At 43.0% G+C, this 26,867-nt stretch overlaps 1 protein-coding gene across 2 annotated transcripts in view; it reads left to right on the top strand.

Annotated features, from left to right (window-relative positions):
• Nucleotides 1-26,867, top strand: part of Nell1 (neural EGFL like 1) — an 839,269-nt gene that overhangs the window by 134,647 nt on the left and 677,755 nt on the right. For both annotated transcript variants that reach the window (XM_052761990.1, XM_052761989.1), the window contains exon 4: nucleotides 12,409-12,579. In XM_052761990.1, coding sequence (XP_052617950.1) covers nucleotides 12,409-12,579 — 171 coding nt within the window. The remainder of the gene's footprint in view (nucleotides 1-12,408; nucleotides 12,580-26,867) is intronic.

Below are 26,867 nucleotides of genomic sequence, written 5' to 3'. Positions count from 1 at the left end.
TTGGCATCGCCACCTGGAGCCTCAGGAGAAAGGCTGATTAAATCTATGTGGTATCTTGGATAAGACAGTAATGCAGAAAGGGAATACAAGGTAAAAAACAGAAAACAAAATAAAACTAAGGCATTCCTGTGGAAGAGGAGGAGGAAAGAGTGTGAGTGCCATGGGTGGAGGGTAGCTACAAAGAAACAGCATTTTCCAGACACAACGACCAGCCACAAATATGAACTCATGGCAACACACAAGAGCTGTGTGAGCTCAAGCCAGAGAAGATACCAGCATGGCGATGGGAGGTGGGCACAGCTGAGAACATTCTGATGATTGATAGCTACTTGGAGAGGGAGAGTCATTTTTAAGGGTGTGGCCCCTGGTAGGTTGACACTTCAGTGGACAGCCCCACGTCCAAGGGTATTTGAGCAGCACAAAATTGTATTTGATGTACTTTTCAACTTTAAAGTTGAAAAGAAATGATACAAAGTTGAGTGGTTAGAGAAGGGGGTGAGTATCTGGGAGGACCTAGGGAAGGGATGAATATGATCCTAAACACTGAATGAAATTCTCCAAGAATGAATAAAATAAATTAAAAAACTAAGGAAATATGAAGAAAGTATAGGTTTTACTCAATAACAGAGTATTTATATTGGTTCATTGTTTATGTAAGATATCAGTACTAGAGGAAGCTAGTGTGGGGCAGATAGACTCATAGCTACATTGCAGTTTTCTATAAATCTAAAGCTATCCTAAAGAACTTATAAGAGCAATCCTTTTAACAAGGCACAAGACCCAGCAGAGATTTCTTAGGACAAACCTGGGGTTCTGGGCGTGCTATGTACAGGATGGGAGGGGAGATTTTCACCTTTCTTTCTTTCTTTCTTTCTTTCTTTCTTTCTTTCTTTCTTTCTTTCTTTCTCTCTCTCTCTCTCTCTCTCTCTCTCTCTCTCTCTCTCTCTCTCTCTCTCTCTCTCTCTTTCAAGACAGGGTTTCTCTGTGTAGCCCTCACTGTCCCGGAACTCACTCTATGGACAAGGCTGGCCTTGGACTCAGAGATCCCTCTGCCTCTGCCTCCAGGGTGCTGGGATTAAAGGCATATTCCACCACCACCTGGACAGAGGGTAGATTTTCATTGAGTACTTTTATGGAGATATTAACTGATTTATGTTTTCTTTTTATTGGAAATAGATTTGTTTTTATACAATAATTCTGATTAAAGTTTCCTCTTCTCCAGGTCCTCCAAGATCCTCTCTCCCTCCCCTCCCATCCGAACCCTTTCTGCCTTGTGTTAGAAAAAAGCCAGGAATCTAAGGAATAATAATAATAAAACAAGATAAATAGAAAAACAAATCAGAATGTGACAGAACAGCAGAACATTAAAAAGAACCAAAGAAAAACACAAGAAACACAGAAGCAGAGATACACCTTTGCACGTACAGGAATCCCATAAAAACCCAAAACTGGAAACCAGAATACATTTGCAAAGGACTTGTAAGTTAAAAAAAGCCATTATTTAACATTATGAGACAAAGGACCATCAAAGATGTCACTGAATTAATTTTGTGTTAGCTGTCTACTGCTGGGCATTTGGGGGTTTACTTATCCTTAAGAGTGGTTTGTTTCCCCAGTGAGACTTCCTTGGAGAAAACTAATTGTTTCTTTGAAAGTGACTGTCTACTGGAGATTGCTTCTGGGTTAGGGATGGTGCATATGTCCACTTCTCCTTTCATCTCTAGGACCCCATCTAGTGCAGACCCGTGCGAGCCCTGTGCATGGTGCCACGGTCTCTGAGAGTTCATCTGTGCACCAGCTGCACCAGCCCTGTTGTATAATTCCTTCATTCCTTGGTGTCCTCCATCCTCTTACACTCTTTCTGCCTCCTTTCCAACAGGGTTCCCTGAGTTCTGAAGGGAGGGATCTGATGGAGACTTCATTTTTAGGGCTGAATGTTCCAGAGTCTCTCAGTTTCTGCATATTGTCTGGCTGTGGGTCTGTATATTTGTTCTCATCTGCTGCAGGAGGAAACTTCTCTGATGATGCTTGAATGAGGCATGGATCTATGAGTATAGCAGAATGTCATTAGGAGTCGTTTTATTGGTATGCTCCTTTAGCACAGTGGTAGTATTGGGTTTTCTTCTATGCCCCTGGCCTTAGTCTTAGGTTCTTGGCCAGGCAAGCAGTATTGAGTGATGGTTCCATCTCATGGAGTGGGCCTTAACTCAAATCAGATTCTGGTTGGTTACTCCCATAAGCTTTATACACTATTGTACCAGCGCATCTTTTAGGCAGGTTACTCTTACAGATGGAAGTGTTTGAAGCTGTGTTAATGTTTACCTTTCTCCTTTGGTAGCAGAGAACCTTCGAGTAACATGAATACTACTCTATGGGGTGGGGAAGGTTCTTGGTATGCATCTCCTTGACTACTCCATTTTTCATGACTTGTAGAGGTGTTATCTTCAGCAATAGGACCTTACTGTCAGTTTGTGAAAGATTACCAATAGCCTTGGCAATTGCTTGGGTTGTTTGGGGGTTCCCATGGACCCCCTTTGGTCAAGAACTTGATTAGATACAACCCATTCCCAGTACTGGAAGCTTCATTTGGTGATGAGAGATGTCCAGTTGGAACTCAGTCTCCCCCATTATTTGGTGATTTCATTTAGCTCTCCATCATATATGTATATATTATGGAAAGCTTCTACTGTATTAGGTTTCCATACAAACCCTCAAATGGCCCCTTGTTTTAGCTGCCAATCCCTGTATTCCCTCCCTCATCTCTCTTCCCTCTCCCTCCCTGATGGATCCTCCCGTTCCAGGTCCACCTCGCTAACCTTGTCCATCCTTAACTATCTTAACTATCTATTTTATTTCACCTTCCTAGGGAGATCCATCCCTCCTAGTCCCTGACTTTTTACCTTACCTCTGAGGTTTTATGAATTATTGCTTGCTTACCAATGACTTAAACAGCCAACATCCACATATAAGTAATACATTGTTTTTCTGGGTCAGAGTTACCTCCCACAGGATGATTTTTTTTCTAGTTACATCCATGTGCCTGTGAATTTCATTTTTTTAAACCACGAAAACAAAGATTGAAATAAATTAAACAATCAGAGAATATTGTTTGAGAACAGTAATATTTCTTCTGTTTAAAACTCTAAAAATTTTATTATCATTATCGTGTGTGTGTATGAGATGTATGTGTGTGTGCATGTGTGGGTATATGATGTATGTGTGTATGTATTACGTGTGTGTATGTATGATATGGTTTGTATGTATGTATGGTGTGTGTGTGTGTGTGTGTGTGTGTGTGTGTGTGTGTGTGCAGGCACATGTGTGTCACAGTGCATGTGTGAAGGTCAGAGGACAACTCGCAGGGCTAGGTTGGTGCTCACCTCTACCATAGGTTCTGAGATTGTCAGGATTGCTCAGCAAGGGCTTTGACCTGTGAAGCCATCTCACTGGCTCTTCTTCTCATCGAGTCTTCAGTAAATGGTGTAGAGAAAACATATATATGTGTGGGTCTTACTACACTTTCAACTGTGCCAACCCCTACTACAAGTTGTTTTAATAGTTGTGTCTTAAATTATAACCATTTGATCTTGAGTTCAGGAGGTTCACAGCTATACCTTAGCTTAATGCAAATGCAATAGTGAGATTCTAAGCTCTGTACTTTGGATTTGGTCACTTAAACATATTAAATTTGGTTTTCTTTGCAAACTTTCACCACTAAAAAGAAAACCATGTCTCCGCCCATTGCCACTGGAGATGATCTCATTGGTTGTTTTCATTTTAAATTCCTTTATGTAAGATTTGTTCTGTGTTACCTTCCTAGTGGTCAGTCTTCTCTAGGTCTCTACTTTGAGGGAGGTGCAAGTACAAGCCAGCCTTCACTTCGGAAAGAACAGCCTGGTTAATTCCACCCCGATTCTGAGGTCTCTGATAGAGCCATTGTGACTCTATGGAAAGAGCCCACTTTACATTTCACATAGCGGTGAATGTTTTGTTTTCAGTAACAGATGCTATGTCCTTGTCACTCTTAATCTCCTGCCAGCTGTTTGCTAAGCACATTGAGTACAAAATTAATATGGGACTTTACAAAACAAATAAAATCACCAGGTCATAGCTAAACAAGACAGGAAAAGCGTACAAGGGTCCCTCCTGTGAAAAGGAGTGTGTGTATCCCTGGTTCTGCCTCTCCGAAGCTGCTTGTTTCTATGGACGTAGAAAGAGATAAGAAATTGTAAGCCGTGTTGGACACCTTGTAAAATGGCTTCAAGACTGATGTCGTTTTGTCCTGAGCAAACTGTGAAGTGGATGTTTACTCTTCTTCCACACAGGAGAGGGAAGCACGTGGACCCGGTAAGGGAGGGGCTTGCTGCCCTGTGTCTGGCTCGAGTTTTCTGGTGTTGACTCTTATTCTATAGCACATTGCTGTACTTAGAGGGAGTGGAAGCCCCAGAAGTTAGTCTGTGTACCTACCAGCCTGTCCTGTAACTCAGACAAATACCCTGGGAATATTTAACTCAGACAAATACTAAGGAAGGCACTTGGGACTGAATCCAGGGAACACATCTTGTTTTTGAAGAGACCACCAATGTGGCCACTCACTCTAGCAAACTTGAAGCTTGCAACCATGATGTGGAAACTTGGAAAAGTGACAGTTAAAAAGATAGATAGCAAGAATTCCTTATTTACTTATTTCATATCTGCTGACAAGCATGTATTCAAAAAGAATACAAAGGTAGTATTGATACTAAGTTAAATTTTAGAGCTGAATACCATTTTAAAAACTTCTCGATAATTTATTTTTTAATTTTAATTGACAACCTATCACACTTATGGGGTACAGAGTGATGTCATACTTTGTGAATATAGTGCATAATGATTAGATGAGTATACCAACTAACTGGTACTGTACTATTGCCCCAAAACCTAATGTGTTTTGGGTAAGGACAGTTGAAATTTTCATCAAAAAGACAATTTTGGAATGTATACCATTTAATCATTAACAGGTCATCTGAGATGCAAGAAAACTGAAGAATAATCTTGTTCCTCCATCTGAGATTTAGAACCCTTTGTCATCTCCCCATTTCAGTCAACCCCCAGCCTCCACAAACACTGTTCTACTCTCTCCTTCTGTTATGTGTGGAAAAGCAGTGTTTGTCTTTCTGTCTTACTAGTATTATATTCTCCATTTCTTTATACAGTATTGAATATGACAGAAATTTTCTTTTCCTAAGGTGGTCACTATTTGCTAATGACATGCTCTTTTACTGAGAAGAGCATAAAGACCCCACCAAAAATGTTACAATAAATAGATTTAATAACTAACTCACAAAATATCAGTGGTTTATCTGTATACTGAAAACAGATTATCTGTTTTACTTTTATAAGTTAGAAGAAAGTGCACAGCTATAAATCTGTGAGATTACTTATAAGCAGAGAATTGTCACTTTGAGATTTGATTATCTGGCCAGAGACCCCAGGCATTTAAAAAAGACATACTTAAATTATAGTTTCAATTTTTAAAGGTCAAAAATATGTATACTTGAAGTCACAGTGTTCCAATTTTTGTTAACGTCTGAAAAATGGTCCCCAAGCTTTTAATGCTTACAGGTTCGTTGGGTCAAGAATGTGGGCATAGCCCAGAGGAGAATGCTTATCTGTGCTTCATGATATTTGTGGCTTCAACTGGGGAGATTAGGCAGTGGGGGAAGCCATCAGAGGAGTTTCCATGCTGGTTTATACCGGCTATTGGCTGATGTCCCAGTTTCTGTGTCACTAAGAGGATCTCCCTGCTGTCTCTTGGATGTGGCTTGGGCTTCCTCCCAGCATGGTGCCCTCAGGATCCTCAGACTTCTTAAAAGGTGACTGGGGGCTTCAAGCACAAACATTCTGGTACACAGGATTGGAAATGGACTCACGTGTTTGTGACCCAGCCTTGGAGGTCGCCACGCATCACAAGATCATGTGGGACCCCTTCTCTTTCTGAGAGAGGGATGTTGAGATCACTTTATAGATGGGCATATTATAGGAGGGATATTGTAGTTGCCCTTCCCTGTCACCTGTCCTGTGGACAAGAAGGGGCCGTCCCTCCTGCCTGTCCTGTCCGAGTACCAGCTCTATGGATTGGCTCCTCCACACTTTTCTGCCTTTCTCTTCAGATCCATGGTCTTGTGTTTCTCTTTACTTTGAAAACGACTAAGCATGTTTATTATGTCTGAGTATGTTTATCATGTTTATGCCTCAGCTCAGCATTAGTTTCTGTGAGGAATGGTATTTCCCATCCACTTAGTCATTTTTAGACTCACTCCATCTAACAGTGCCACTGGGTCCGCCGTCGAACCCCCTGCCACTAGCATGGACTAGGCGCACGGTACCACCTACACTTAGCCTTTGTTGAGGATTTACAACAGCATTATTCGGACAATTCTGAGAAACTATTTTCTTTTTATCCCTTTGGATAAAGGCATAGAATTTTTTTTTTTTTTTTAAGAATTTAGGAGTGGTCCACTCAGGTGCTCTGTCTACACATGAGGTGGCCCTTTTTCCCATACACAAACCAGATTAGTGGCTGCAAGCCCTTAGCATCCTGCTTCCCTTGAGAATCCTGCCAGAGGTAAAAGCATGGCTGGGGTGTAGCCTTATTTTCGAGGTCATCTCTCCTTGATCTTTTACTCTGAGCCCCACAATGCAGTGGCTTGTCCAGCCGCAAAGAGGCTACTGTTGGAATGTGGGCAGACGCAGAGCACGGTGCTAAGGCTCTTTCTGGTAGATTTCTAGCTAGGCAATGTATGCATCTCATATAGAGGAAAAGACACCTTTCTTAAATATTTCTTATCTTTCCTGATGAAGAAAATGGACACAGGCCACTTAAAACGAGTCTCTCCCACTATTTCCCACTCTCCCTCAGCAAGTGGCCTCTAACATTTTGAAAATGGCTACCTTTGTGGTCTCTGATATTGAACTAGTTGCTTTTTATTTTTTTGTCTGAGAGAGGGTCTCATTGGTATGCAGACCTTCCTGGCCTCGAACTCACAGAGGTCCTCTTCCCTCCCAAGTGCTGGAATTGAAGGAGTGCACCACTAAACTAAGGTTTAGTTACGTTTGTTGTTGCTTCTGTGGCAAAATGCCTGTCAGAGACACCTTAAGGAAGGGAGGCAGGCTCACAGGTGGAGGGTGCAGCCCTTCAGGACAGGGAGGTGTGGCAGCAAGAGTGTCTCTGGACACTTGAGGCAGCTGGTCTTATTGCAACAGAAGCAGAGATATGAGTGATGGCGCTCAGCTGGCCTCTCCTTTTCCTTTATATTCAGTCTAGAACCCCAGCCCATGAGGTGAAGTCACCTTCATTCAGAGTGGGTTACCCCACCCCCTTAGCTATGCCTCTCTGGATACACCCTCACAGACACTCCCAGAGGTGCATTTTCTGGTGGTTCTAACTACAGTCAGGATCACAATGAAGATCAACCATCCCAAATTACTGATTTAAAAAAAGCACCTCAAAACAGGGTACATTGGTATTGTTTTGCCCACATCATGAGCCCCCCGCAGAGATCACCAGGAGTCTGAGGTCTTATGCAAAAGCCAAGAGCCTTTACTGCAAGCTGAGCTTGGGCTTTCTGTCCATTCTGGCATAGCAGTTGGATCAGGGATAGCATTGAGCTCAGTTGAGGCAGGGCTTTTAAGGAGTAAAGGATGGGGTATAGGAGAATTCTGGATTCATATGGGGGTTGAACTCCTGATTGGGCAGGAGTGAGGTAACAGAAGTCTTGTCAAACAGGGATTGGTACTGGTGTTGCTGCAAGGAAATTGACAACCTATATACAAGTGATGTAAGCTACCCTTTATGTTCTAGAGCATTTAGTAGTTGTTTGTCTCAATTCTGATTGGTCCCCTGCAGGGTGCAGTTTGTGGCTTTCCCTGGTTGTTGTAAAGGTGAGGCCTAGTCCCAGTATTGTTAGTCTGCAGCCTGTCATGGCTGCACTGATGTTAAGTTAGGCCTCTTCAGTATCAAGTTTGGAAAAAATGATAAACATTTCAGTAAAAATGTCTTGGGTGACCTTGATCAACCTATACTTTTTGGAATTATTCTTCTTGAATTTTATTTCCAAACATAGCATGAAATTCATATGGTTCCATGAAATTGAACTTCTGTTCACGGTGAACTGGTTGTGCCTAATACCACAGGGTGGGCCTTAGGGAACTATTCAGATGCAGCCTAGCAGTTAAGCAAAACTTCTATTTTAAAATTCATCTATGGAAATAGAGAGTGGGAAAGATTTGTCTTCATAGAGTTTAGAATGAAAGGACTCAGGGTTTTAGTCGATGAGAAAGTCAGTGTAAACATTAGGGTGCAATCACAGCCACACATGGCCCAGAGCAAGGTCGGGATAATGTCACCATTCTGTGCATTTGAAGACATTTGCACCAATTCCTGTTTCTGTGTTGGTGATACACCAAGTGGATTCATTTGACCACACCTGAAGCATCAGGACCAGCATGCTAGTGTGTCTAGAAAGAAGAATAAAGAAGAGTCATTTTTCTAGAAAGGGTAATAGTCTAGGTGGCAGGCAGGAATACACAGGAGATTACTTGGGAATGTTATTATTGTTTGCAAATACCTATAAGGTGAATAGGCTGTTCTGAGAGTGTTATTCCTTGGAGCAGCACCCTTGAGTGAGGTCCACAGCCCTGCTTGGTGATACATTATTACTACAGAGCTGGTGTCCTTTCCAGGCTGTCAGGAAGCATGTCTGCAGGAGGAGTAAGGGCTCTCAGGTTTGGGCTGCTCACAGGACACTTGTTCACACCACCCTTCCTCCCCTACAGCAGCAAATGGCTGCTGGTCACCACTCACCATGTAATCTCAGACTTCCGCCACCCCTGGAGTGAGAAGCTGGCCAGGAAGTACACCCAGTGTGCTCTGATGCACAGCGTCCTAAACTTCTAGGAGCTCAAAAATCCTCCGGGGTCTTGCTGCATTCAGGGTCTGACTCAGTAGGTCAGAGTGGGGAAGGCAGTGATCTGGTGCTGCTGGGCTGTGGACCACCTGTGTGGTCCACCTTCTCATCACTGTGACCAAATGACAGGAAGAAGGGGGAAGGGTTTGTTTGGGCTCGGAGTTTCAGATGTTTCAATCCATGTCAGCTGACGCCTTTGCTGTGGCCTGCAGTGAGGCAGTGGAATCAGGTGACAAAGGAATCTGACTGCCTATGGTGACTGGGAAAGGGTGAGAATGAGAGAAGAGGGGAGAGAGGGAGAGACATAGAGTCATCTGAGAGAAAGCGATACAGAGAGGGGCAGATAGAGTCATAGAGATAGAAAATCAGAGAGAAAAACACATATAGAGACACAGAGATACACACAGACAGAGATACAGAGAGAGACAGGGAGGCATACATATACACACACATACATACACACACATACAGAGAGAGAGAGAGAGAGAGAGAGAGAGAGAGAGAGAGAGAGAGAGAGAGAGAGAGAGAGAGAGAACAAACTTCCTCAAACTTCCTTCAACTAGGTCCTACAGCAATAATACCACCGTATTATAAATCCATCAAGGGATTGATGCACTGCCTTGGCCAGAGCTCTGTGCTGGATCCAAGAACAGGGTACCAAGCCTGCAATACCTGAGCCCTCTGGGAGCACTACAATCAAACCTCAGCACTCTATTATAGATCATGGTGCCCCTTTCTCATGCCACAGCCTTCAGATCTGTGACTGCCTCCTGCAGATTGCTGTTAGGACTACGCCACCTGTCCCTGTGAGTGGAGAGTTACTGTCTGGACCGTACTGCTGTGTTTCCCTCAGCCTTTATGAAAGTTTGACCCCAGTGCCCCTTAGCAGTCCAGGGGTTTTGGCATCCCTGGAGACACATCAGCAGTTGCCTAATATAACTCTTTAAGCACATGCCATCTTGAATTGTATTCGAGTAGTTTGAGGTGCATGTGGTGCTATCAGACAAGTCACCCTAAGGTACAAGTGGCCACTGCGAAGCACTAGAGCAGGGCTCCTTCCTCGTAGCTACATCTCTGTGATTACTACAGGGTAATCACTCACTCCAGCTTTGTAAAGAGATCTTTAAACAATCTATTTATAACACATTAAGCGCTTGCTCAATGAGGCCGTAACCCCAGGAACAGTGATTGAATCTGCTTAAATGCGTTCACCCCCATCTTAATGATCCCAGCAGCCACCTTGGTGAACATTTGCAATCGTCATTGACTGAAGTCATTTCAAGGTCAGGTCCCTTCTCCCAGGAGTCTCTTATTGGTCAAAATAATTGAGAGATTTCTCGTGATGTGCGGATCTTGGTGAGGTCTCTGAAAATCATGGTGCTTTTCTGTGCTGGAGCTGTGTCCTCCTGGGATTAGGCATGCTCTGTGTCTGATCACGTGAGAACTCGGTGCAAAGTGGTGATAAAAATGCACTTGGCAGGTTCAAGGCATCAGGTGTTTGCATGCATCATGACAGCCTCCTTCAACTCCTCCTGGGCCATTTCTGGGATACTTTCTACTTTATTTGGGGATGGACACATTTTATTGCATTCTTTTCTAGTCTCAGATATCTTGATAGAGGGATCTATATTTCAGATCCTTTTCATCTCTTTCCTACATGTTCACTAAAGACATGTTGAGTTAACCAGTTGATGGATGACCAAGTACCTGCAGTGTCTTGACTTGAATTCTTCAGTTTGGTTCTTCTAGAATATGTTTGATGCTTGAAAGAAATTTAAGGATTTCTTTAAGATAAATACTAAGGGATTTCTTCTTTTTGAAAAGATGTTTTATATTAATTATTCCTAATTAGCGTGAACCTGGGCACTGGAGATGGCTTTTGTGGTAGGAACAATCTCTCAGGGACGATTCCCTGTGCTGTTGGAGATGAGGTGGTTGCAAGGTGCACTCTATGCTTCCCTTGGGAATAATCCTTGTGAATGATGAGCAAGAAATGCTCATTACTTCTCTGGCATAGTTTGGGTCATGTCCAAAGAAGCTGATTTTCATGATGGCTCCATCTAGTCCTCAACCGGTGATGAATTTTGTGTTTTAGATTTAACACAGTCAAGCTAAGGTTTGGTCAGCTCAGTGGATTGTAGGAAACCTGTAGCTACTTCTAACTACAAGGATTACACTGGTTTCCTGTCTAGGTGAATGTTTCTAGAGCTGCATACATTGCTAGAGGTGAATGCTAGCTGAGTTTATGCTTTGTATGACTTAAGGGCATTTTCTGGTGCCTAGGAGATGCCAACAGCCTGAGGCACAGGGGTATGTTTATAATCCCTAAATATCAGTTTTTCTCCCTACTTCCTTCCCTTTACTCCTCTTCCCTCCTTCCCCTCCTCCTCTTTTTTCCTTCCCTTTCCAATATTTCCTTACCTGATATAGCTGCATGTAGCCAAGGCTAGCCTCAAGCTTACTATGTATTGTCAAGAATGACCATAAGCTGCTCTGATCCTCTGGTTTCTACCTTCATAGTGATAGAATTACAAGTGTGTGTGTGCCACACCTGATTTATTCAGTGCTAGGGAATGAACCCAGGGCATCACACATGCCAGGCAAACACTATCAATGGGGCCACACCATCAGTCAGAACCTCAGTTTTTCAATCTTTAAAAGGGGATAGTAATGCAAGTATTTTAGGGTACAATGGGAGAGAAATTAGAATGTGTGTGTAACATGCTAGTGCACAGTTGACAGGCCAGGCACATGTCACTGACAGTGGTGATAACTGGAAGTTGTAGGAGACAAAATTCCTAGTAATCCATGGCAGTGCCAGCCCTAGCACATAAGACCAAAGAATTTCACATGGATCTGAAAAACATGAGGACAATCTTAGGAAAGAAAACTCAAGCCGTGTGCTTTACACCATGATAATCGTAAGTCCTGATTCATGTGTGAATGGCAGTAACCCCTCTGTGTCCCACCATCTGAAGATCACCTACCCAGGGGGAAGAACAGAAAAAGACAAGACTTGTCTCTTCACTCTTGCATGGATTTTTAATCCCAGATGCCCAACTCAACTTTTTTTTTTCCGTTAATTCTTGAAAAAGTTTAAATGGCATTTCTAAAAACAAACATCAGTAAAGCCTCTTCACACGAATGACCTCTTTCAGTCAATAGAAAGAGACTGCTCAACCGTAGTTTTAGGTATTTAGGAAGCACAACTACAAGCCCTGCTAACTAGCTAGTGAGTTTTTGCCTCACCGTGCATCAATTGATCTCCATGCCGGAAGCTCGGGATGTTATAGAAGGGCTCTCAGACAGTAGATGGAGTGGGCTCCATACTGTACACTTGATTTCAGGTCATGGCCCCGCGTGCTGTGTTCAGATAATTTTCAAGAAACCTGGTAATGAGGATGTGGGACCGATGAGGGCCACAATGCCCAGAACTAAAGCCTTTGTTCTTTCCGTGCAGCTATTTTGAACTGGAGAGCAGTGGCCCAAGGGAAGAAATACGCTACCATTACATACATGGAGGGAAGCCCCGGACTGAGGCCCTTCCCTACCGCATGGCCGATGGACAGTGGCACAAGGTCGCGCTGTCAGTGAGTGCCTCCCACCTCCTGCTCCATGTCGACTGCAATAGGTATGTTTGACATTAATCTTCTGTGACCCTACTCTTCAAATCTCATTCTGTAAGGGGAAGGGAGAAAGTGTTAAACCGTTCCCTCCCCCTTCACCAAAACCAGGGGACCCTAATTGTCATTTAACCTACTGAATGGGCCATTAGGCATGCTGAAATGACCAACGGTAATACGCTAAGAAAACAGTTCATTAAGATGAAAGTGTATTCTGTGATTAGGAACAAATGTAAAAAAGGTTGATTACAGATTGGGGACTATTAACTGCCCCTCAGTGAGCTCTCAGCACTGGCTGAAGTTCCATGGAGCTGTGACCACAGTTAACTGTGATATATTGTTGAGTTCATTCCACTTGGAAGTGAAAAAGCCAGTCTCCGTTAGGATGACTCTGAGAAGCTTTGCTGCTAATGTGAGAGATTCTGTTTTATTTCGTCAAGTGCAGCTTTGCTTAAGTTAAACAGAGACATCTTAAAGAGGTTTTCTTTGAGCCTTTTACAGTTGAGACCTCCCATGCTCTGCAGGGGAAGGAGTGTGCTGGCTTATCCGTGGGGGGACAGTGTCACCTGGGTGGGTGGAGCTTCATAGGAGGTTGTTGGCTGTGGTGAGGAAGAAGTACTACTACCTCCCATGTCTGTCTGTCTCTGCAGGCAGATTCACTGATAGCTGAGGAGGGGAGGGGACCATTGGTCTCTACTGTATCATTTGTAGATGGACAGCTGGATAATGGTGGTCAATGTTTTGATCTTTCCACACCCACTGAAAATTCTTTTGGATAGTGACCCAAGACTAATGATAGAGGTTTTTTTATTCTAGGCAGTGTCCATGCATTATTAGTTTCAGCAATGATGCTACCACAAGGCATGTTCCCTGGGGCCCAGGGTATAGGACAAGCATGATAGGATAGCCTCTCTTCTAAAGACCACTGAGACATGAGTGTTCCAAGGGCACTCTGCAGTAGATTGTCAATCTGATGAGAAGATGCTGCAGTATGCTTACTACCTCAGTACAACAATCTCTTCTAGAAGACTGGAGGACAGGGGAGTGTGTCAGGATCCAGGCAAGGTCTACCATATTGAATGGGATTTGATCTTTCTGGATATGATTTATTGAAGATGCTTTCCAAACATTTGAGGTATTGATGTTTCCCGTGGATATAATGTGTATGTCCAGGGAGAAACACGGGTTCTTTTACCTCACAGACCTAGGTTGCACAGCCTGAATGAAGGCATCCCTTAGCTGCCCTCTTCATGTCTACCTTGACGAGCACATTGTATCCTCCATTTTGATAGAACCAAAGTGCCTTCTGTCTCCATGATCCCCTGACTACTCAGGCACTTCCCCCATGGGATTGCAGAGGGGGGAACTGCAAGCTTTCTGACTCCATTGGCAGGTTTTGGAATTTCCAACAGAGAAACCCCAAGATTCTGGCCCTATTCATGCATTGTTGCATTTGTGTACATTTTTATTCCCAACACTTTATGATTCCTGGACATTGTTCACTTTGGAGAAGAGAAAGATAACCGAGTGTGTCTGCTAGGTTAGTGTCTCACACTCTCAAATTCTCTTGTTTTCAGTTTGGTATTCACTTCCTCTCCTCAGCCACTTGCTGCTTGTATGAGTTCAAGCAGCCAAATTTCTTTGCATCTCAGTTTCATTTTCTTTTACATGGTATTATTCACATTCACACGTAGTACTTCTAAGTGTGCATTGCATAGATGACATTTTAGCCAATGACAAGTAGCAGACAAAATGGTGGTCTCCTTTGATGAGTCCCCAGGAGATGATGTAACCTTGGTGTAGGCTCACTTGGTCATATCCCCAGAGTGATGAAATTGTCTCATCATACATTTGTTGTCATATACTGTCCTGAGGCACCATAGATCCGCATGTGCTCATGGACAGAAATGGAAAATATTCTGAGCCTTCGACCTTAGTACTCAGTTCACATCTGTCTTTGCTGCTGTCACTTATTCCACACACCTATGGTATCTTTGACCTTGCTTCAAACCACTCCCATGGCCTGTCCATCAGAAGAGTGACAGGGAGGAGGACAGGAGTGCTGTAGCTTTTTTTTTTAAAGAAATGATTTACTTTATTATTTTATGTATATGTGTATGGGTCGGAGTGTATGCATGTGTACCACCACATGCAGGTGTTCATGGAGGCCAGAAGAGGTCACTGGAATCTCTGGAACTGGAGTTGCAGATGGTTGTGAGCTGCCATGTGGGTGCTGGGAATAGATCCTGGATCCTCTGTAAGAACAGCCCATGTTCTTAACCACTAGGTCATCTGTCCAGCCTCAACAACTAACCATTTATCTGTACTAGTTTTTCCTGTTGCTGGTATTCTAGAAATGTTATTTAGAAGAGTCCATCAGCTCACATAGAAAGAACAGATACAAGGTAGGGGGAGATGAGTTGGCATGTCTACATTTTGTGACGTAATATGGAAAACTCAGAAACAAGTGAGAAGGCACAGTGGTGCTACATATTAAAGCAAGTCTTAGTACATTTGATACAAGAAAGGAATCTTATGATAATATTTCTGTTGGAACATTACACAGTTTCAGCTTGTATTTATAAATGGAAGAGTCCTATGATATGATAGAAAAAGAAACCCCCGAGACATGACATAAATATAGGCAACAAATGAAGCTATAAAGGAGGCCAGTGACACTCAGCCCTCTACAGACAGAAAGCCATCAGGACACAAGCCTGACACCAGTAAGACACCATCCACTGCAATTTCTCCAGTTTTGCCTTTGCCACGTTCTGCTTCAAAAATGACACTTTTGGTAGTATCAATCCCTTGGTACAGCTGGATTTTCCCCGTCTTCCATCTCTCATCCTCACTTTTAGTCTCTTCCCATGCCAGGGCATTGTTGCTATTTTTCACGAACACTCGAAGTTTTCCTACTTTGTCTCCAGCCAGTCGCTAATCAAAGAGCAAACAGAAGTTGCTTTGGGGTGTCAGGTTGGGGAGGAGAAGTTTCAATCGGCCAATATCCTTGCTGTAGCTTTTGACTTGGCCTCATTTTGGCAAATGAGTGCAGAGGTTCCTATATATTCCCCCTCCCCGCCCCGCCCGATGTGTTTCACTCTCTGGCTTGTGGCTAACATGTAAGATCTTAGGGGATGTTTGAGTTTGCCACTGCCGTAATAAACACCATGACCAAAAGCAGCTTAAGGTGGAAAGTGTTCATTTCCACATTATAGTACACCATCAAGGAAAGTCAGGGCAGGAGCTCAAGTCAGGAATCTGGTTGCAGGAACTAAACAGAGACTATGGAGGGACTGCTACTTACTGAAAGTCCACAATGGGCTGGGCTCGTCCACATCAACTGGCCTACAGGCCAGTCTGATGGAGGCATTTCCTCCAGTGGGGTTTCCTTCTTCTCTGATGACACTAGATTGTGTCATGTTGCCATCAAATTAGCCAGCACAGGAGAGAAACATATAAAGCCATTGATAATTAGTGAGTGAAGGGCCCCAAACATATAAACACACCTTTTTAGATAAGTTGGTGAATAACAGACCTAGAAAGGAAAGATGCATTTTGATTCTAGTAGAGGAAAAATATAGAAGCATGGATTCCAGAAAGTGGACTATATGCATAATGTTACCTGGGGAACTTACTCAAAACATAGGCAGGCAGGGCCCTATCGGACCTACTGAGGGTGGAACTGAAGATGCTTTTATTTTTAGATGATGCCTAATATTTGTACACATTTAGGGGAACCACATGAGAATTCAATGCAGTATACAATGTATTATGATGAAATCTGGGCAATTAACTATTATCTCCTCACACACATATTCCTATACGTCTGAGAACGTTTGGATTCTTCCAGCTATTCTGAGATATAAACTGTTGCAGACAAAAGTTAGCCTACTGAGCTGTAGGATTTCAGAACCATTTCCTCCTATCTTTTTGTTATCTAACCCTTAATTCCTACCCTCTAGGGATCACTGCTCTATTCTCTCATTCTGTTTTAATGTTTTAAGCTTCTACAAATGAGTGAGAATGTGAGCTATTTGTTCTAATATGGCTGGATTATTTCACTTGACATCATAGTCTCTACTTCCAGCCACATTGTCACAAACGGCAGGCTTTTGTTCTTATTGGTGATGGATATCTCACTGCATATATTTTATAAAGCTCTCCCTATAAATTTAGTCTTGGTGCATGGACTGGCATTCCAGAGCCACTGATTGAGCAGAAGGGAGGGTGATGAAGAGGATGGAAGCTTATGAGAAACCTGGGCTTGGAAAATCCAGCACTGGAAGTGCAGCCCTGGGGAGAAGGAGGAGGAGGAGGAGGAGGAGGAGGAGGAGGAGGAGGAGGAGGAGGAGAGGATGGGGGACAAAGTAGAATACAGTGCAAAACGCAGACCTGTTCTCTTCACAAGTTGCTGTCCAGTAAGCATATGCTGGGCCTAGAGTGACAGTGGCTGTGCCACTTGTACCAATGTACTGGTCTACCCCTCGTTGTCCAGAGTGAATGTCACAGAGACTTATTACCCTTCTAGCTGTGCCTTTCATTCCACCTTGAGATCATTTCTATTTTGTTTTATCTTTCTTATCCTGTCTCATTTTTTTTCCCCAACCCATCATTCATCGGAGTCCTGCTGGTTAGGTGGAGCTGGAGATGATGGAGTTAAAATTGACTGAGTGTTGACTGTACTTAGCCATTTACTATAAGATTTTATTTTTAGGATGAGGGAACCTAAGATTACATGATCTGTCAACAATGTGGTGTTGATGAGTTACTGCACTAGGGTTTGGACCCAGGTCTGACTGGGAGTGTCTGTTGTGACTATTCAGCCACACAGTGATGATGGCCACCACTAGATTTACAACATAAGGAAAGTCAAGGATGACTCAGGGGCAGAAATTTGCCCCTTTCTCATATTTTCCTTTCCAACATTCATATGTGGAATTTAATGAACTTGTGTTAGGGAATAGACCTGTGTTACTGAACATTTACTACTAGATTGGTAATGTGCTAAGCTAAGTAGTTCTTAAGACAAAATTTAGTGACTGCTTTATTAGACTTATAGATTCAAAAATTAAAAAGGCCCAGAGAAGGTAGATGTCTAAGTTTCAGTCACATAAGCATAAAAACAAAACCTTGAGCTGGGAACCACCTGCCAAACTTTAGCCATACCATATCTCCAAGTCATCTTTATAGTGTGCTAACATTGCATGCTGCTTGAGACAAAGTCACAGTACCAGGGAGTCTTCCAAGGACAGAGATGCTATAGAAGGTGTGAAGATCATCTGAGATCAAAGAGCCTACAGAGTTGGAGGGAATCTTGGTTATACTTCAGTCAAGGGGTTAGTGCCTGGTGGTTTGAATAAGAAATGCCCCCTTACGGGCTCATATATGTGAACACTTGGTCCCCAGTTAGTTGGAGAGATTATGGAACCTTTAAGAGATAGAGCCTTGCTGATGGAAGCATGTCAGTGGTGGGGATGGGGTTGAGACTTTGTAGCCTGGCTCTACTTTTAGTGTACAGGTGAAATGTAATCTCTTGGCTTCCCACCGCTGTGTCCATGCCTTCTCTGCTATTATGGACACCTAACCATCTGGAACCATCAGCCCAAATAAATGCTTCCTCAGGTAGCTTTTGGTCGTTTTATCACAGCAACAGAAAACAACCAATTTCGTATCTATGCAATGAACTACAAAAATTAAACATCAAACATCAGTGACCAGACCAATGAAATGAAGACAGTTCTCAAAAGAAATACAAATGACCCTAAGTATTTTTTAAAGTGTCTAACATCTTTAGCCCTCAGAAAAATGCAAATTTAAACTGTATTGATAATTCCATCTCATGCCTGTCAGAATGGTCACAATTGAGGAAACAAATAATAATGATAAATGTTGGTGAGGACGTGGAGAAAGAGGAATCCTTACTCACTCTCAGTAGGAGTATTATTGGTATTGCCACTATGGAAATAAGTGTGGTTGTTTCTCATGAAACTCAAAATATAACTGCCATATGAGCCAGCTGTACCACTCATAGACATACCCAAAGAACAACATCCTACCACAGAGATACTTATATATCCATGTTTACCAATGCTCAATTCACAATAGCAAGGAAACAGAATCAGCCTAGATGTCCATCAACTGATCGATACATAATTAAAATGTGTCACATATGTACAACAGGATTGTATTCAGCTGGGAAAGAAAAATGAAATTATGAAACTGTCAGGAAAAATGAGTGGAGCTGGAAAATATCTTAAGTGAAATAACCCAGTCTCCTAAAACCCAAACCAACAGGTTCTAGAGGTGAGGATACTGGAAGGGGACTCATGAGAAAGGAGAGAAGGTTTTAAGGAACACAGGCAATGCGAATGTGGAAAGGGGAGTGTGAAGGCTGGGGTGGGACAGGAAGATGGGGAAGGGAATAGGTAGGGAAGGGTCAGTTTAAATCAAGCCTGTGTGAAATGACATAAAGAACCCTGTTACTTTGTCTACCAACTAAATAAAAAAATGATTTTTTCCCTCTAAAAGATGAAACAATTTCCCAGACAATCACATTATTCTGAAGCATTTTAGCCTGGAAGGATTTCTTCCCCTCCCTTTTTTAAGGTTAGAATTGAGAAATGGAGCTAATTGCACAAATTATCACCAGGAAAACAGCTGCTATTTTAGTCAGTAGACAACACTCTCTGTCGGCTGCCGAAGCTCGCACTTTTCCAATAGCTTTGGCTGTTCCACTGGGCCTGCTTAGCAGTTCCAGGTAGCATAGCTGGAGATCTTGAGTGAGAAACCAGAGGACCAGCTCATTGGTTAACTAGGCTGGTTATCTCCATTGCCTTAGTTTTTAATTTTTTCCTAGCTGCCTTTTATGTTAATAGCTTCCAGTAAATTTAGAGGCAGTTAATGGTTACTAGGAGGAGGAGGGGCTTATGTAGCTATACCCCTTCCTAGGAGTCATTGGTGGTTAATGGTTGCTGGGATAGGGAAGACATTTTCTTCAGTAGTGTAGCCACTGGTAAGTTTCTCATGTTCCTGTAAATAACCTCTTACCTATGCTCATGTCATTGGATCACCAAAACAAAACAAATAAGAAGACACAAATATAGAAAGGTAGGATTGGTTTTGAGGAGAAGATGTGTCATCAGGAGTGGGGGTAGGGTGAGACAGGGCAGTAGCAGGTTCTACGTACATTATGTACATGTATAAGTGTCATAGTGAAATCTATCATTATGTGTTATTAATAGGTACTGGCCAAGCTGAGAATAAGACCTCTGGTCTACCCTCTGCATTCTCAGCTCATGTGGTAGCGTGGGCTCATGATTCAAAGGGCATCAATATGGGATACAGATATGTGGCTTTTGATCTTCCTCATTAACCATAAAACAGATTTATTTCTATTATTTTGGTTATTCTGTTAGCCCATCAAATTAATTTATTGGTTATACTGTTTCTGCCAGGCTGAGTAGGGCTCAAAAAACAAGAGCCCTAGCCACCAGGAAGTTTATGGCTTTTAAAATTAGTTATCCAAAGTCCACTCTGAAATCATTACCCCACCCTCAATGACTGGTCCATGTCCTAATATCAGAGGCAATCTGGCCCTAGACCTGTGAACTGTCTGATATGACAGTATATAAGGGCAGCTGATCTTTGGAGAGAACTGAAAATAATCATGTTCTGATTTCTTTTCTATTGCTGTGGTAAACATGATGACCAAAATCAGCTTGGTGAGGAAGGGGCTTATTTCATTTTATAGTATGTAGCCCATCATGAAGGGAAGTCAGGGCAGGAGTTCAAGGCAGGAAACTGGGAGTAGGGACTGAAGCAGAGGCCATGGAGAAATGCTGCTTACTGGCTCACTCTCCATGACTTGCTCAGCCTGCTTTCTTATACAACCCAGGACTGCATGCCCAGGGTGGCACCAGCCACAGTGAGTTGGGCCATTACATGACAATCATCAGTCAAAAAGATGCTCCACAGACTTCTACAGGCCACTCTGGTAGAGGCATTTTCTTCTTTGAGGGTTCCCTCTCCCTCATGACCTGAGTTCATGTCAAGTGGACAAAACGTAAGCAGCCCAAGTCACATCTGTTGTATCAGCCTTTGATTATTAGTGGCAGTGGGCTTGTTGGCAGTGAGGGACGGGCTTTGCAGAGCTCTCCATTCAGTTGTATTCTCTGGAGACTCCGGCTAATACCTTTTGTTGCTACTTTCAATCTACATCCTTCTTCCCCATCTGCTAGAAAGATCATCTCCAAAGGACAATTGATCACGGCAAAGCATAACTTTGAATTCTTTTTTTTTTTTTTTTTTTTTTTTTGTTGAATTCTTAATTTTAGAAAGTTGGTTGCGATTTATTTATTTATTTACTTATTTACTTATTTATTTATTTGTGTGTGTACGTGCACGCGCGCGCACGCGCGCGCGTGTGTGTGTGTGTGTGTGTGTGTGTGTGTGTGTGTGTGTACTTGAGGGTACACATGTACTGCGGTGTGTCTGTGGACATCAGAGGACAACTTGTGGGAGTCTGTTCTTTCTTTCCACTAGGTGGATCTTGGGGACTGAACTCAGGTCATTAAGCCTGGCCAGTCATGAAGCTCTGGATACATGTTCAGACTTTAAAAAAGCAGGTTTGGTCCATGCAGGTGCATGTGTGTACACCGCCCTCCCCACTCCATGCATGCAACCTGATTGTCACTGAAAGTTAGCTCAGTGATTCTATTCTATTTTATTTATTTTATGTGCATTTGTGTTTGCTGCACATGTGTCTGTATGTATATTTGGTGCCTGCAGAGACCAGAAGAGGGTGTTAGATCCTGTGGGACTGGAGTAATAGATGGTTATAAGCCTCTATATAGATGTTGGGAACTGAGTCCTGGTCCGCCAAGAGAGCACCCAGTGCTCATAACTGCTGAGAGATCACTCCAGCCCCTCAATGATTATACTCTAGATAATAAATATATTAGATTCTTATTTTAACACTTATTTACACAGAGCCCATCCAACCTTTGCTCCTAGCTGATTTTGTAATGCACACAGGATTGGAAACTAAGCTCGTTATGAATCACAGGAAAAGCCAGTAATTCAAGGTTTCTGCCCAGTATTCTTCAGTACTTTCAAGATTCAAGCATCTGCTTACATATGTAGATTTTTTTCATAATGGAATGTGTTGATATGGCATCTTCCACAGAACTGCTGAAGTATCTACAAATATTGTTTTATTAGGCCTCACATTCCTCCAAGTAGTTAAGCTATTTGTGTGATGAACTCTATGAGTTTTATACAAACACTGCTGCAGTATCATGGGACCATGAAAAGATGACTGGCAAAGGCCACGGATCCCCCAGAGAGCAGCCGAGACTCCCTAGTTCACTAGCTCTGGCTTCCCTGCTTGATACATTCTTTACACAGGAAACAGAAATGCGTACCACATCTCATTAGCAAATCTCATTAAAATAAAACCAGGCAGCTAGCATATGTCTCATTCCACGTAAGACAACAGTTCTAAATTCTCAGTCTATGAAGAATCACAAGCAAGCTGGGAAGATAAGCCATACCCATGCTCAAATTTAAGAAACAGTCCTGTGCAGTAGTTCAAGAGGTACTACAAGACAAGGCATGATGGATTGCTGCATTTCTGGTACAGACAATCAGGCCTGAGGATCCCAGGCATCAGAGCTCCTGGGATCTTCAGGGAGATGTGCAATAGCCTGTTTCTCACTATCTCAGGTAAAATGAATGGAGGTTTCTACAGCTTCACAGGATGCTGTGTGAGCTGTCAGCCATGTGTGAGTGGGACATGAAGCACTGTTCATGTTGCAGAGATTGCAAAGCCAATCATAGTCTGGAAGAGTAGAATGTGTGTAAAGGAGAGAAAGCCTACAGAGAGGCAAAGGAGGAAGCATGGGAGAGGGAGAAAGGCAAGGGAAGAGGATTCTTCCATGTTTTGTATTCCAGACGTGAGCTCTGCTGTTTAACACAGGCTGAAATGAATTCTTAAACTCTCATCTTGGGTTTTGCCATTTGTAAAATGTGATTTCATGCAGTTGTGTAGGAGTGTGAAAGGCAATCAGGGCCTCGTTTTCTCATTCTTTCATTGGCCAAGAACTGTGCTTGCGTTTGTAAAATAGGAGCCATTGTGACTCTTCTCCCACAGAGTTGTGGGAATGTAGCTGGAGGGTGCGTGTTAAAGCAGAATATTTCAAGCTGTAGTCATTAAGTCTTGTGGCATGGAGATGACTTTAAAGTATGAGGCTGGAACAAATGCAGTTCAGTCAGACTCTGAGTTTGCTGGTGAGAGTGGCTTATGTTCCAGATTCATGGTCCAGCATAAGGCTTGAGGCCAGTCAGGTCCCTGGAGTTATTATGATTGACAGCTCCCAGGAATGGCTCTCCAGTAGTTTGCTTTGGTTTCCTAGTCTTAGTACATTGTGGTAGGGCATGGCTTTTATGATAGCAGAATCACTTTAAAAATGTGTGACTGAGGCAAAGCAGGGAAGAAGATCCTTGAGGTGAGGAAGTCATTGCTGGTCCTCACAGAGTTTTAAAGTGTAGCATCTTTCTCTCTTTTTTCCCATTATTAGTGGGGGCAGAATTTACATCTCCCAATGGGAGCCAAAATTATGGTTTATGAGAGAATGTAAAACTTAACTGCATAAGGGAAATCATCCATTACAGTTTTCTGGGTCTCCTAAAGACCTCATGGATGAACAAAACAGTGTTCTGCCTTGAAAGCATGCCATGTTAGCCAGGAAATATTCTGGACTGAATTCATCTGAAATAAATGACTAAATTATATGACTCAGAGCAAGTTGTTTACTGTCCCTGGACTTCAGCTTTCTTATGCTTTTATTTTTCCTTAAGATTTATTTTTATTTGTGTGTGTGTGTGTTGTGTGTGTGTGTGTGTGTGTGTGTGTGTGTGTGTGTGTGTGTGTGTGTGTGTGTGTATGCCACATGTGTGCAAGTTCCCATGGAGGCCAGAAGAGGGCACTTGTGCATTTCTTGACATGTGAGTGCTGGGAATTGAACTTGTGTCCTTTGGAAAAGCAAGAAGTGCTCTTAATTCACCCAGCCCCTTCTCCATCCCCTGGGGTTTACCTTTCTAAGTATATAGTGGGGAGTTAAAAGGATACAACTTTTAACTCTACTTCCAGTTTTTGCCTTCTGGGCATCTCTGATTTTATTTTACCCAGATATAGATGGGTCTTACATTTTCCCTTCAGGACTCTGGACAGTTCCATGGCCCAAAACACTCCAGACCAGGGCACTTCCTTAATTGGCCAGCAGGGGCTCTACAGTCCTATGATGTTTGCATGTAGGCGCAAAGACTGGAATTCACTTTCCATAAATGCTTGCTCTTTCTTTCTAACTAACTGGCCAGCAGGGGCTCTACAGTCCTATGATGTTTGCATGTAGGCGCAAAGACTGGAATTGGCCAGCAGGGGCTCTACAGTCCTATGATGTTTGCATGTAGGCGCAAAGACTGGAATTCACTTTCCATAAATGCTTGCTCTTTCTTTCTAACTAACTGTCTCTCACTTTGTCGAAGCAGCTGCTAACCATGCAGTTTGGATTGAGAGGGATGTTGAGATGGTGGACAACTTTGTGGGTGGAGGTGAAAGCTGGTCTGGGCATGTAGGCTTTGGTAGTGTGCTGACCTACAAGAACAGCAGTGTACTGTAGCAAGCGGATGTCACATAGTTGTGCCGTTGAAATAGCACAACACGCTCTGAATACTGAAAGGGAAAAAAGCCCTTGGATTCCGTTTGGTTCCCAAGATTGGAATAATAATGAGAGTGAAGGGAAAGAGTGAGGTGGCCAATGGGATGCATTCAAAGTTGTAGCAGAATGGCAGGGGTCTTCTAATTATTAGGGCATGCTAGATATTAGAGAGTCCAACGCCTCTTTCCAACTGGGCTCCTCATCCTCTTGTTTCTGGATCCTATGGCTTATTCATTTCAACCTCATTAGGTGGACTCCAGGCTTAACTTTCCTCTATATTCAACTGCATCACTAGCAGACCTATTTCTAATTTTGCCTCTTTGGGAACCTTCCTCTTTTTCTCTTGTACCCTGATGGGTTTAAATATGTCTTTAGTTAACTGTGGCCTCAGTGGCATTGAGAGGTAGGAGGTGGAAAGAGTAATTGAAGCAGGCATTAAGAGTGCCTTCATTGTCCGTCCATCCGTCTGTGTGCCTAGGCTTCTGAAGGTGCAATGTAAAGAGGACAAAGAACACAATAGTCTTCCCTTTAACTAATGGTTTGTTGGCTGAAGCTACCAGTCGATCGACAGGAAGCTATTTTATTACGTACGCGAGGCTTAAGGTGTATTCGAATTGAGAGAAAAATAAGCTCCTTTTGTAACCCAGTGACTTCATGAATGGCCTTTTGACATATCATGTAATGTCACAGTGGTGGCTTTGCAGAAAGGGCATGGGAGGGCAACGGCCACAAGAGAAACAAATGTTTTCTCACAGAGAGTGCCGATGCTTGCATCGTTATCATTATGATTTTACTTGTTCTGTGGATGGACATGCATAGGTGTCTTCTTAAAGGAAACAACAGAGATGAGAAGATAGACAGCCAGATGAGGATACACCTAATGGGATTCTATTTGAAGAGATGCACATTTATGTATTGGTTTTCTCTATTTCTTTTGTGCTCACACTTGTTGGCTAGAGGAGTGCTGAGGAATAAAAATTGCATGTGCCATGAGGACATTTTAATTGAAAAAAAATTCCAATTGCTGCATTTGTTTTCCAGTTACACCAGAGGTGCGGATGTTGTCATTGAAAAGAACTGATTTTCTCTACCAAGAAATTAATTTATCTCCCTGGAAGCTTTAATTAAACTAATGTTATAAATATGAGCAGCCAGAGATGCTGGATGCCAGAGAACAGATTCATGGCTGTTGGTGTTTAGCTGCTTTTCTTCTAGGGGTGTGCTGGGGGTAGATGTGAAAATGAGGGGTAGGAAGGGAAAAGTGTCTGTACACAATTCCCTGAATTGACCCTGAAGACAGCTGACTTGTGAGCCCAGTGCAGCCATTTAAACTTCTGGAGTGTCTCTCCCAACAGGGGTTTCAGATGTACTTAGCCAGGTCATCTGCTGGGGCCCTCCCTCACTTCAGTGTTTTCCTTGGCAATTAGAGTGGAAATAATTCCTCTTCTCCTTAAAGGGCCTGCGTGATGCTGTCTCGAGTTTTCCCCAGGAATGTCTAGATGCATCCCTGCTCATTAGAGCCGATTAGCTTGAGTGTGTCACTTTCCTGACAGTAAATCTCACACATGTGCACTTATAGGCTTCGAGTGGGGAACTATCAGTAGGCTTTTTGGGGACACTTAGAATGCCTGTATTACCCTGAATGGAATTTTATTTGATTGGAGATAAACAGCTCCAGGCACTCAGCTAAGACACTTGGTGTGCTCTTGCTAATACCTGCTTCCCAGGTTGGATGCTGTCTTTGGCTGAGGGAGAAGCAAGGAGAGGACTAAGAAATACATAACTCAAGTTGTTGAATCCTTTGGCATTTTAGCCTTGGAGGCCCAGTGCCATTCTGATTGAAACTTGGACTTTTTGATCAGTTACTCTGAGCCAAGGTGAATGTTGAAAAGTTTTTAAGAAATGGGTGTCATTGTCACTTGGGACTCACTGTGGCTCTGTGTGACAGAGGCTCCTGCATCTTACAGATGGGGACTTTTGGGATCTGGGAAAAACAGTCATTTATTTAAGGCTTCACAGAGGGTCAGCAGCAGAGCAAACTCAGAGCCCTGGTCTCTGCTTGTAGCCCATGCTGCACCTGGAGCCATTCAAGAGAGCCCAATGGCTTTATCTGGGATGGAAGTCAAGACTTAGCTTTCTTCCTCTCCCTCTCTCCCTCTCCTTTTCTGATTTCCTTCCTATGTTCTTTCTTCCCCTTGCTTCTTTCCATGTGGCAGGGTAGCACTTCCCATTTCTCATGGAAAAAGCATTACCTTGTCCTGGTAGAATACTTACAAATGGAAGAAAAGCCAAGCTTCACGTGTTACTTAGACAAGGAGCTGACTTCTTGGGTGGGAATTTCTGGTTTGGACCAAGACCTGCCTTGCTAGAAAGCAATCTATTCCAGGTCAGTAGGTCTTCAGACTCCAGGTTGTCTGAGTGTTGTCATCTTCAAGTCTGAAGACTCCTCTCTTCTTGGAATCAGATGTGTGAGGGTCACAATTTCAATATCACAGTGGTGTGGTCTGTCAACCTTGTCAGATTTGTATGCCTTGCATGTGGCTCAGTGAGGATGGGTAATGGCCAGGGACCTAATC

Source organism: Peromyscus californicus, unplaced genomic scaffold, assembly GCF_007827085.1.
Source record: "Peromyscus californicus insignis strain IS unplaced genomic scaffold, ASM782708v3 Scaffold_4__1_contigs__length_199733344, whole genome shotgun sequence".
NCBI classification, from domain to species: Eukaryota; Metazoa; Chordata; class Mammalia; order Rodentia; family Cricetidae; genus Peromyscus; species Peromyscus californicus.
Note: the sequence above shows the minus strand (reverse complement) of the source record. Positions and strands in the feature narration are given on the sequence as shown.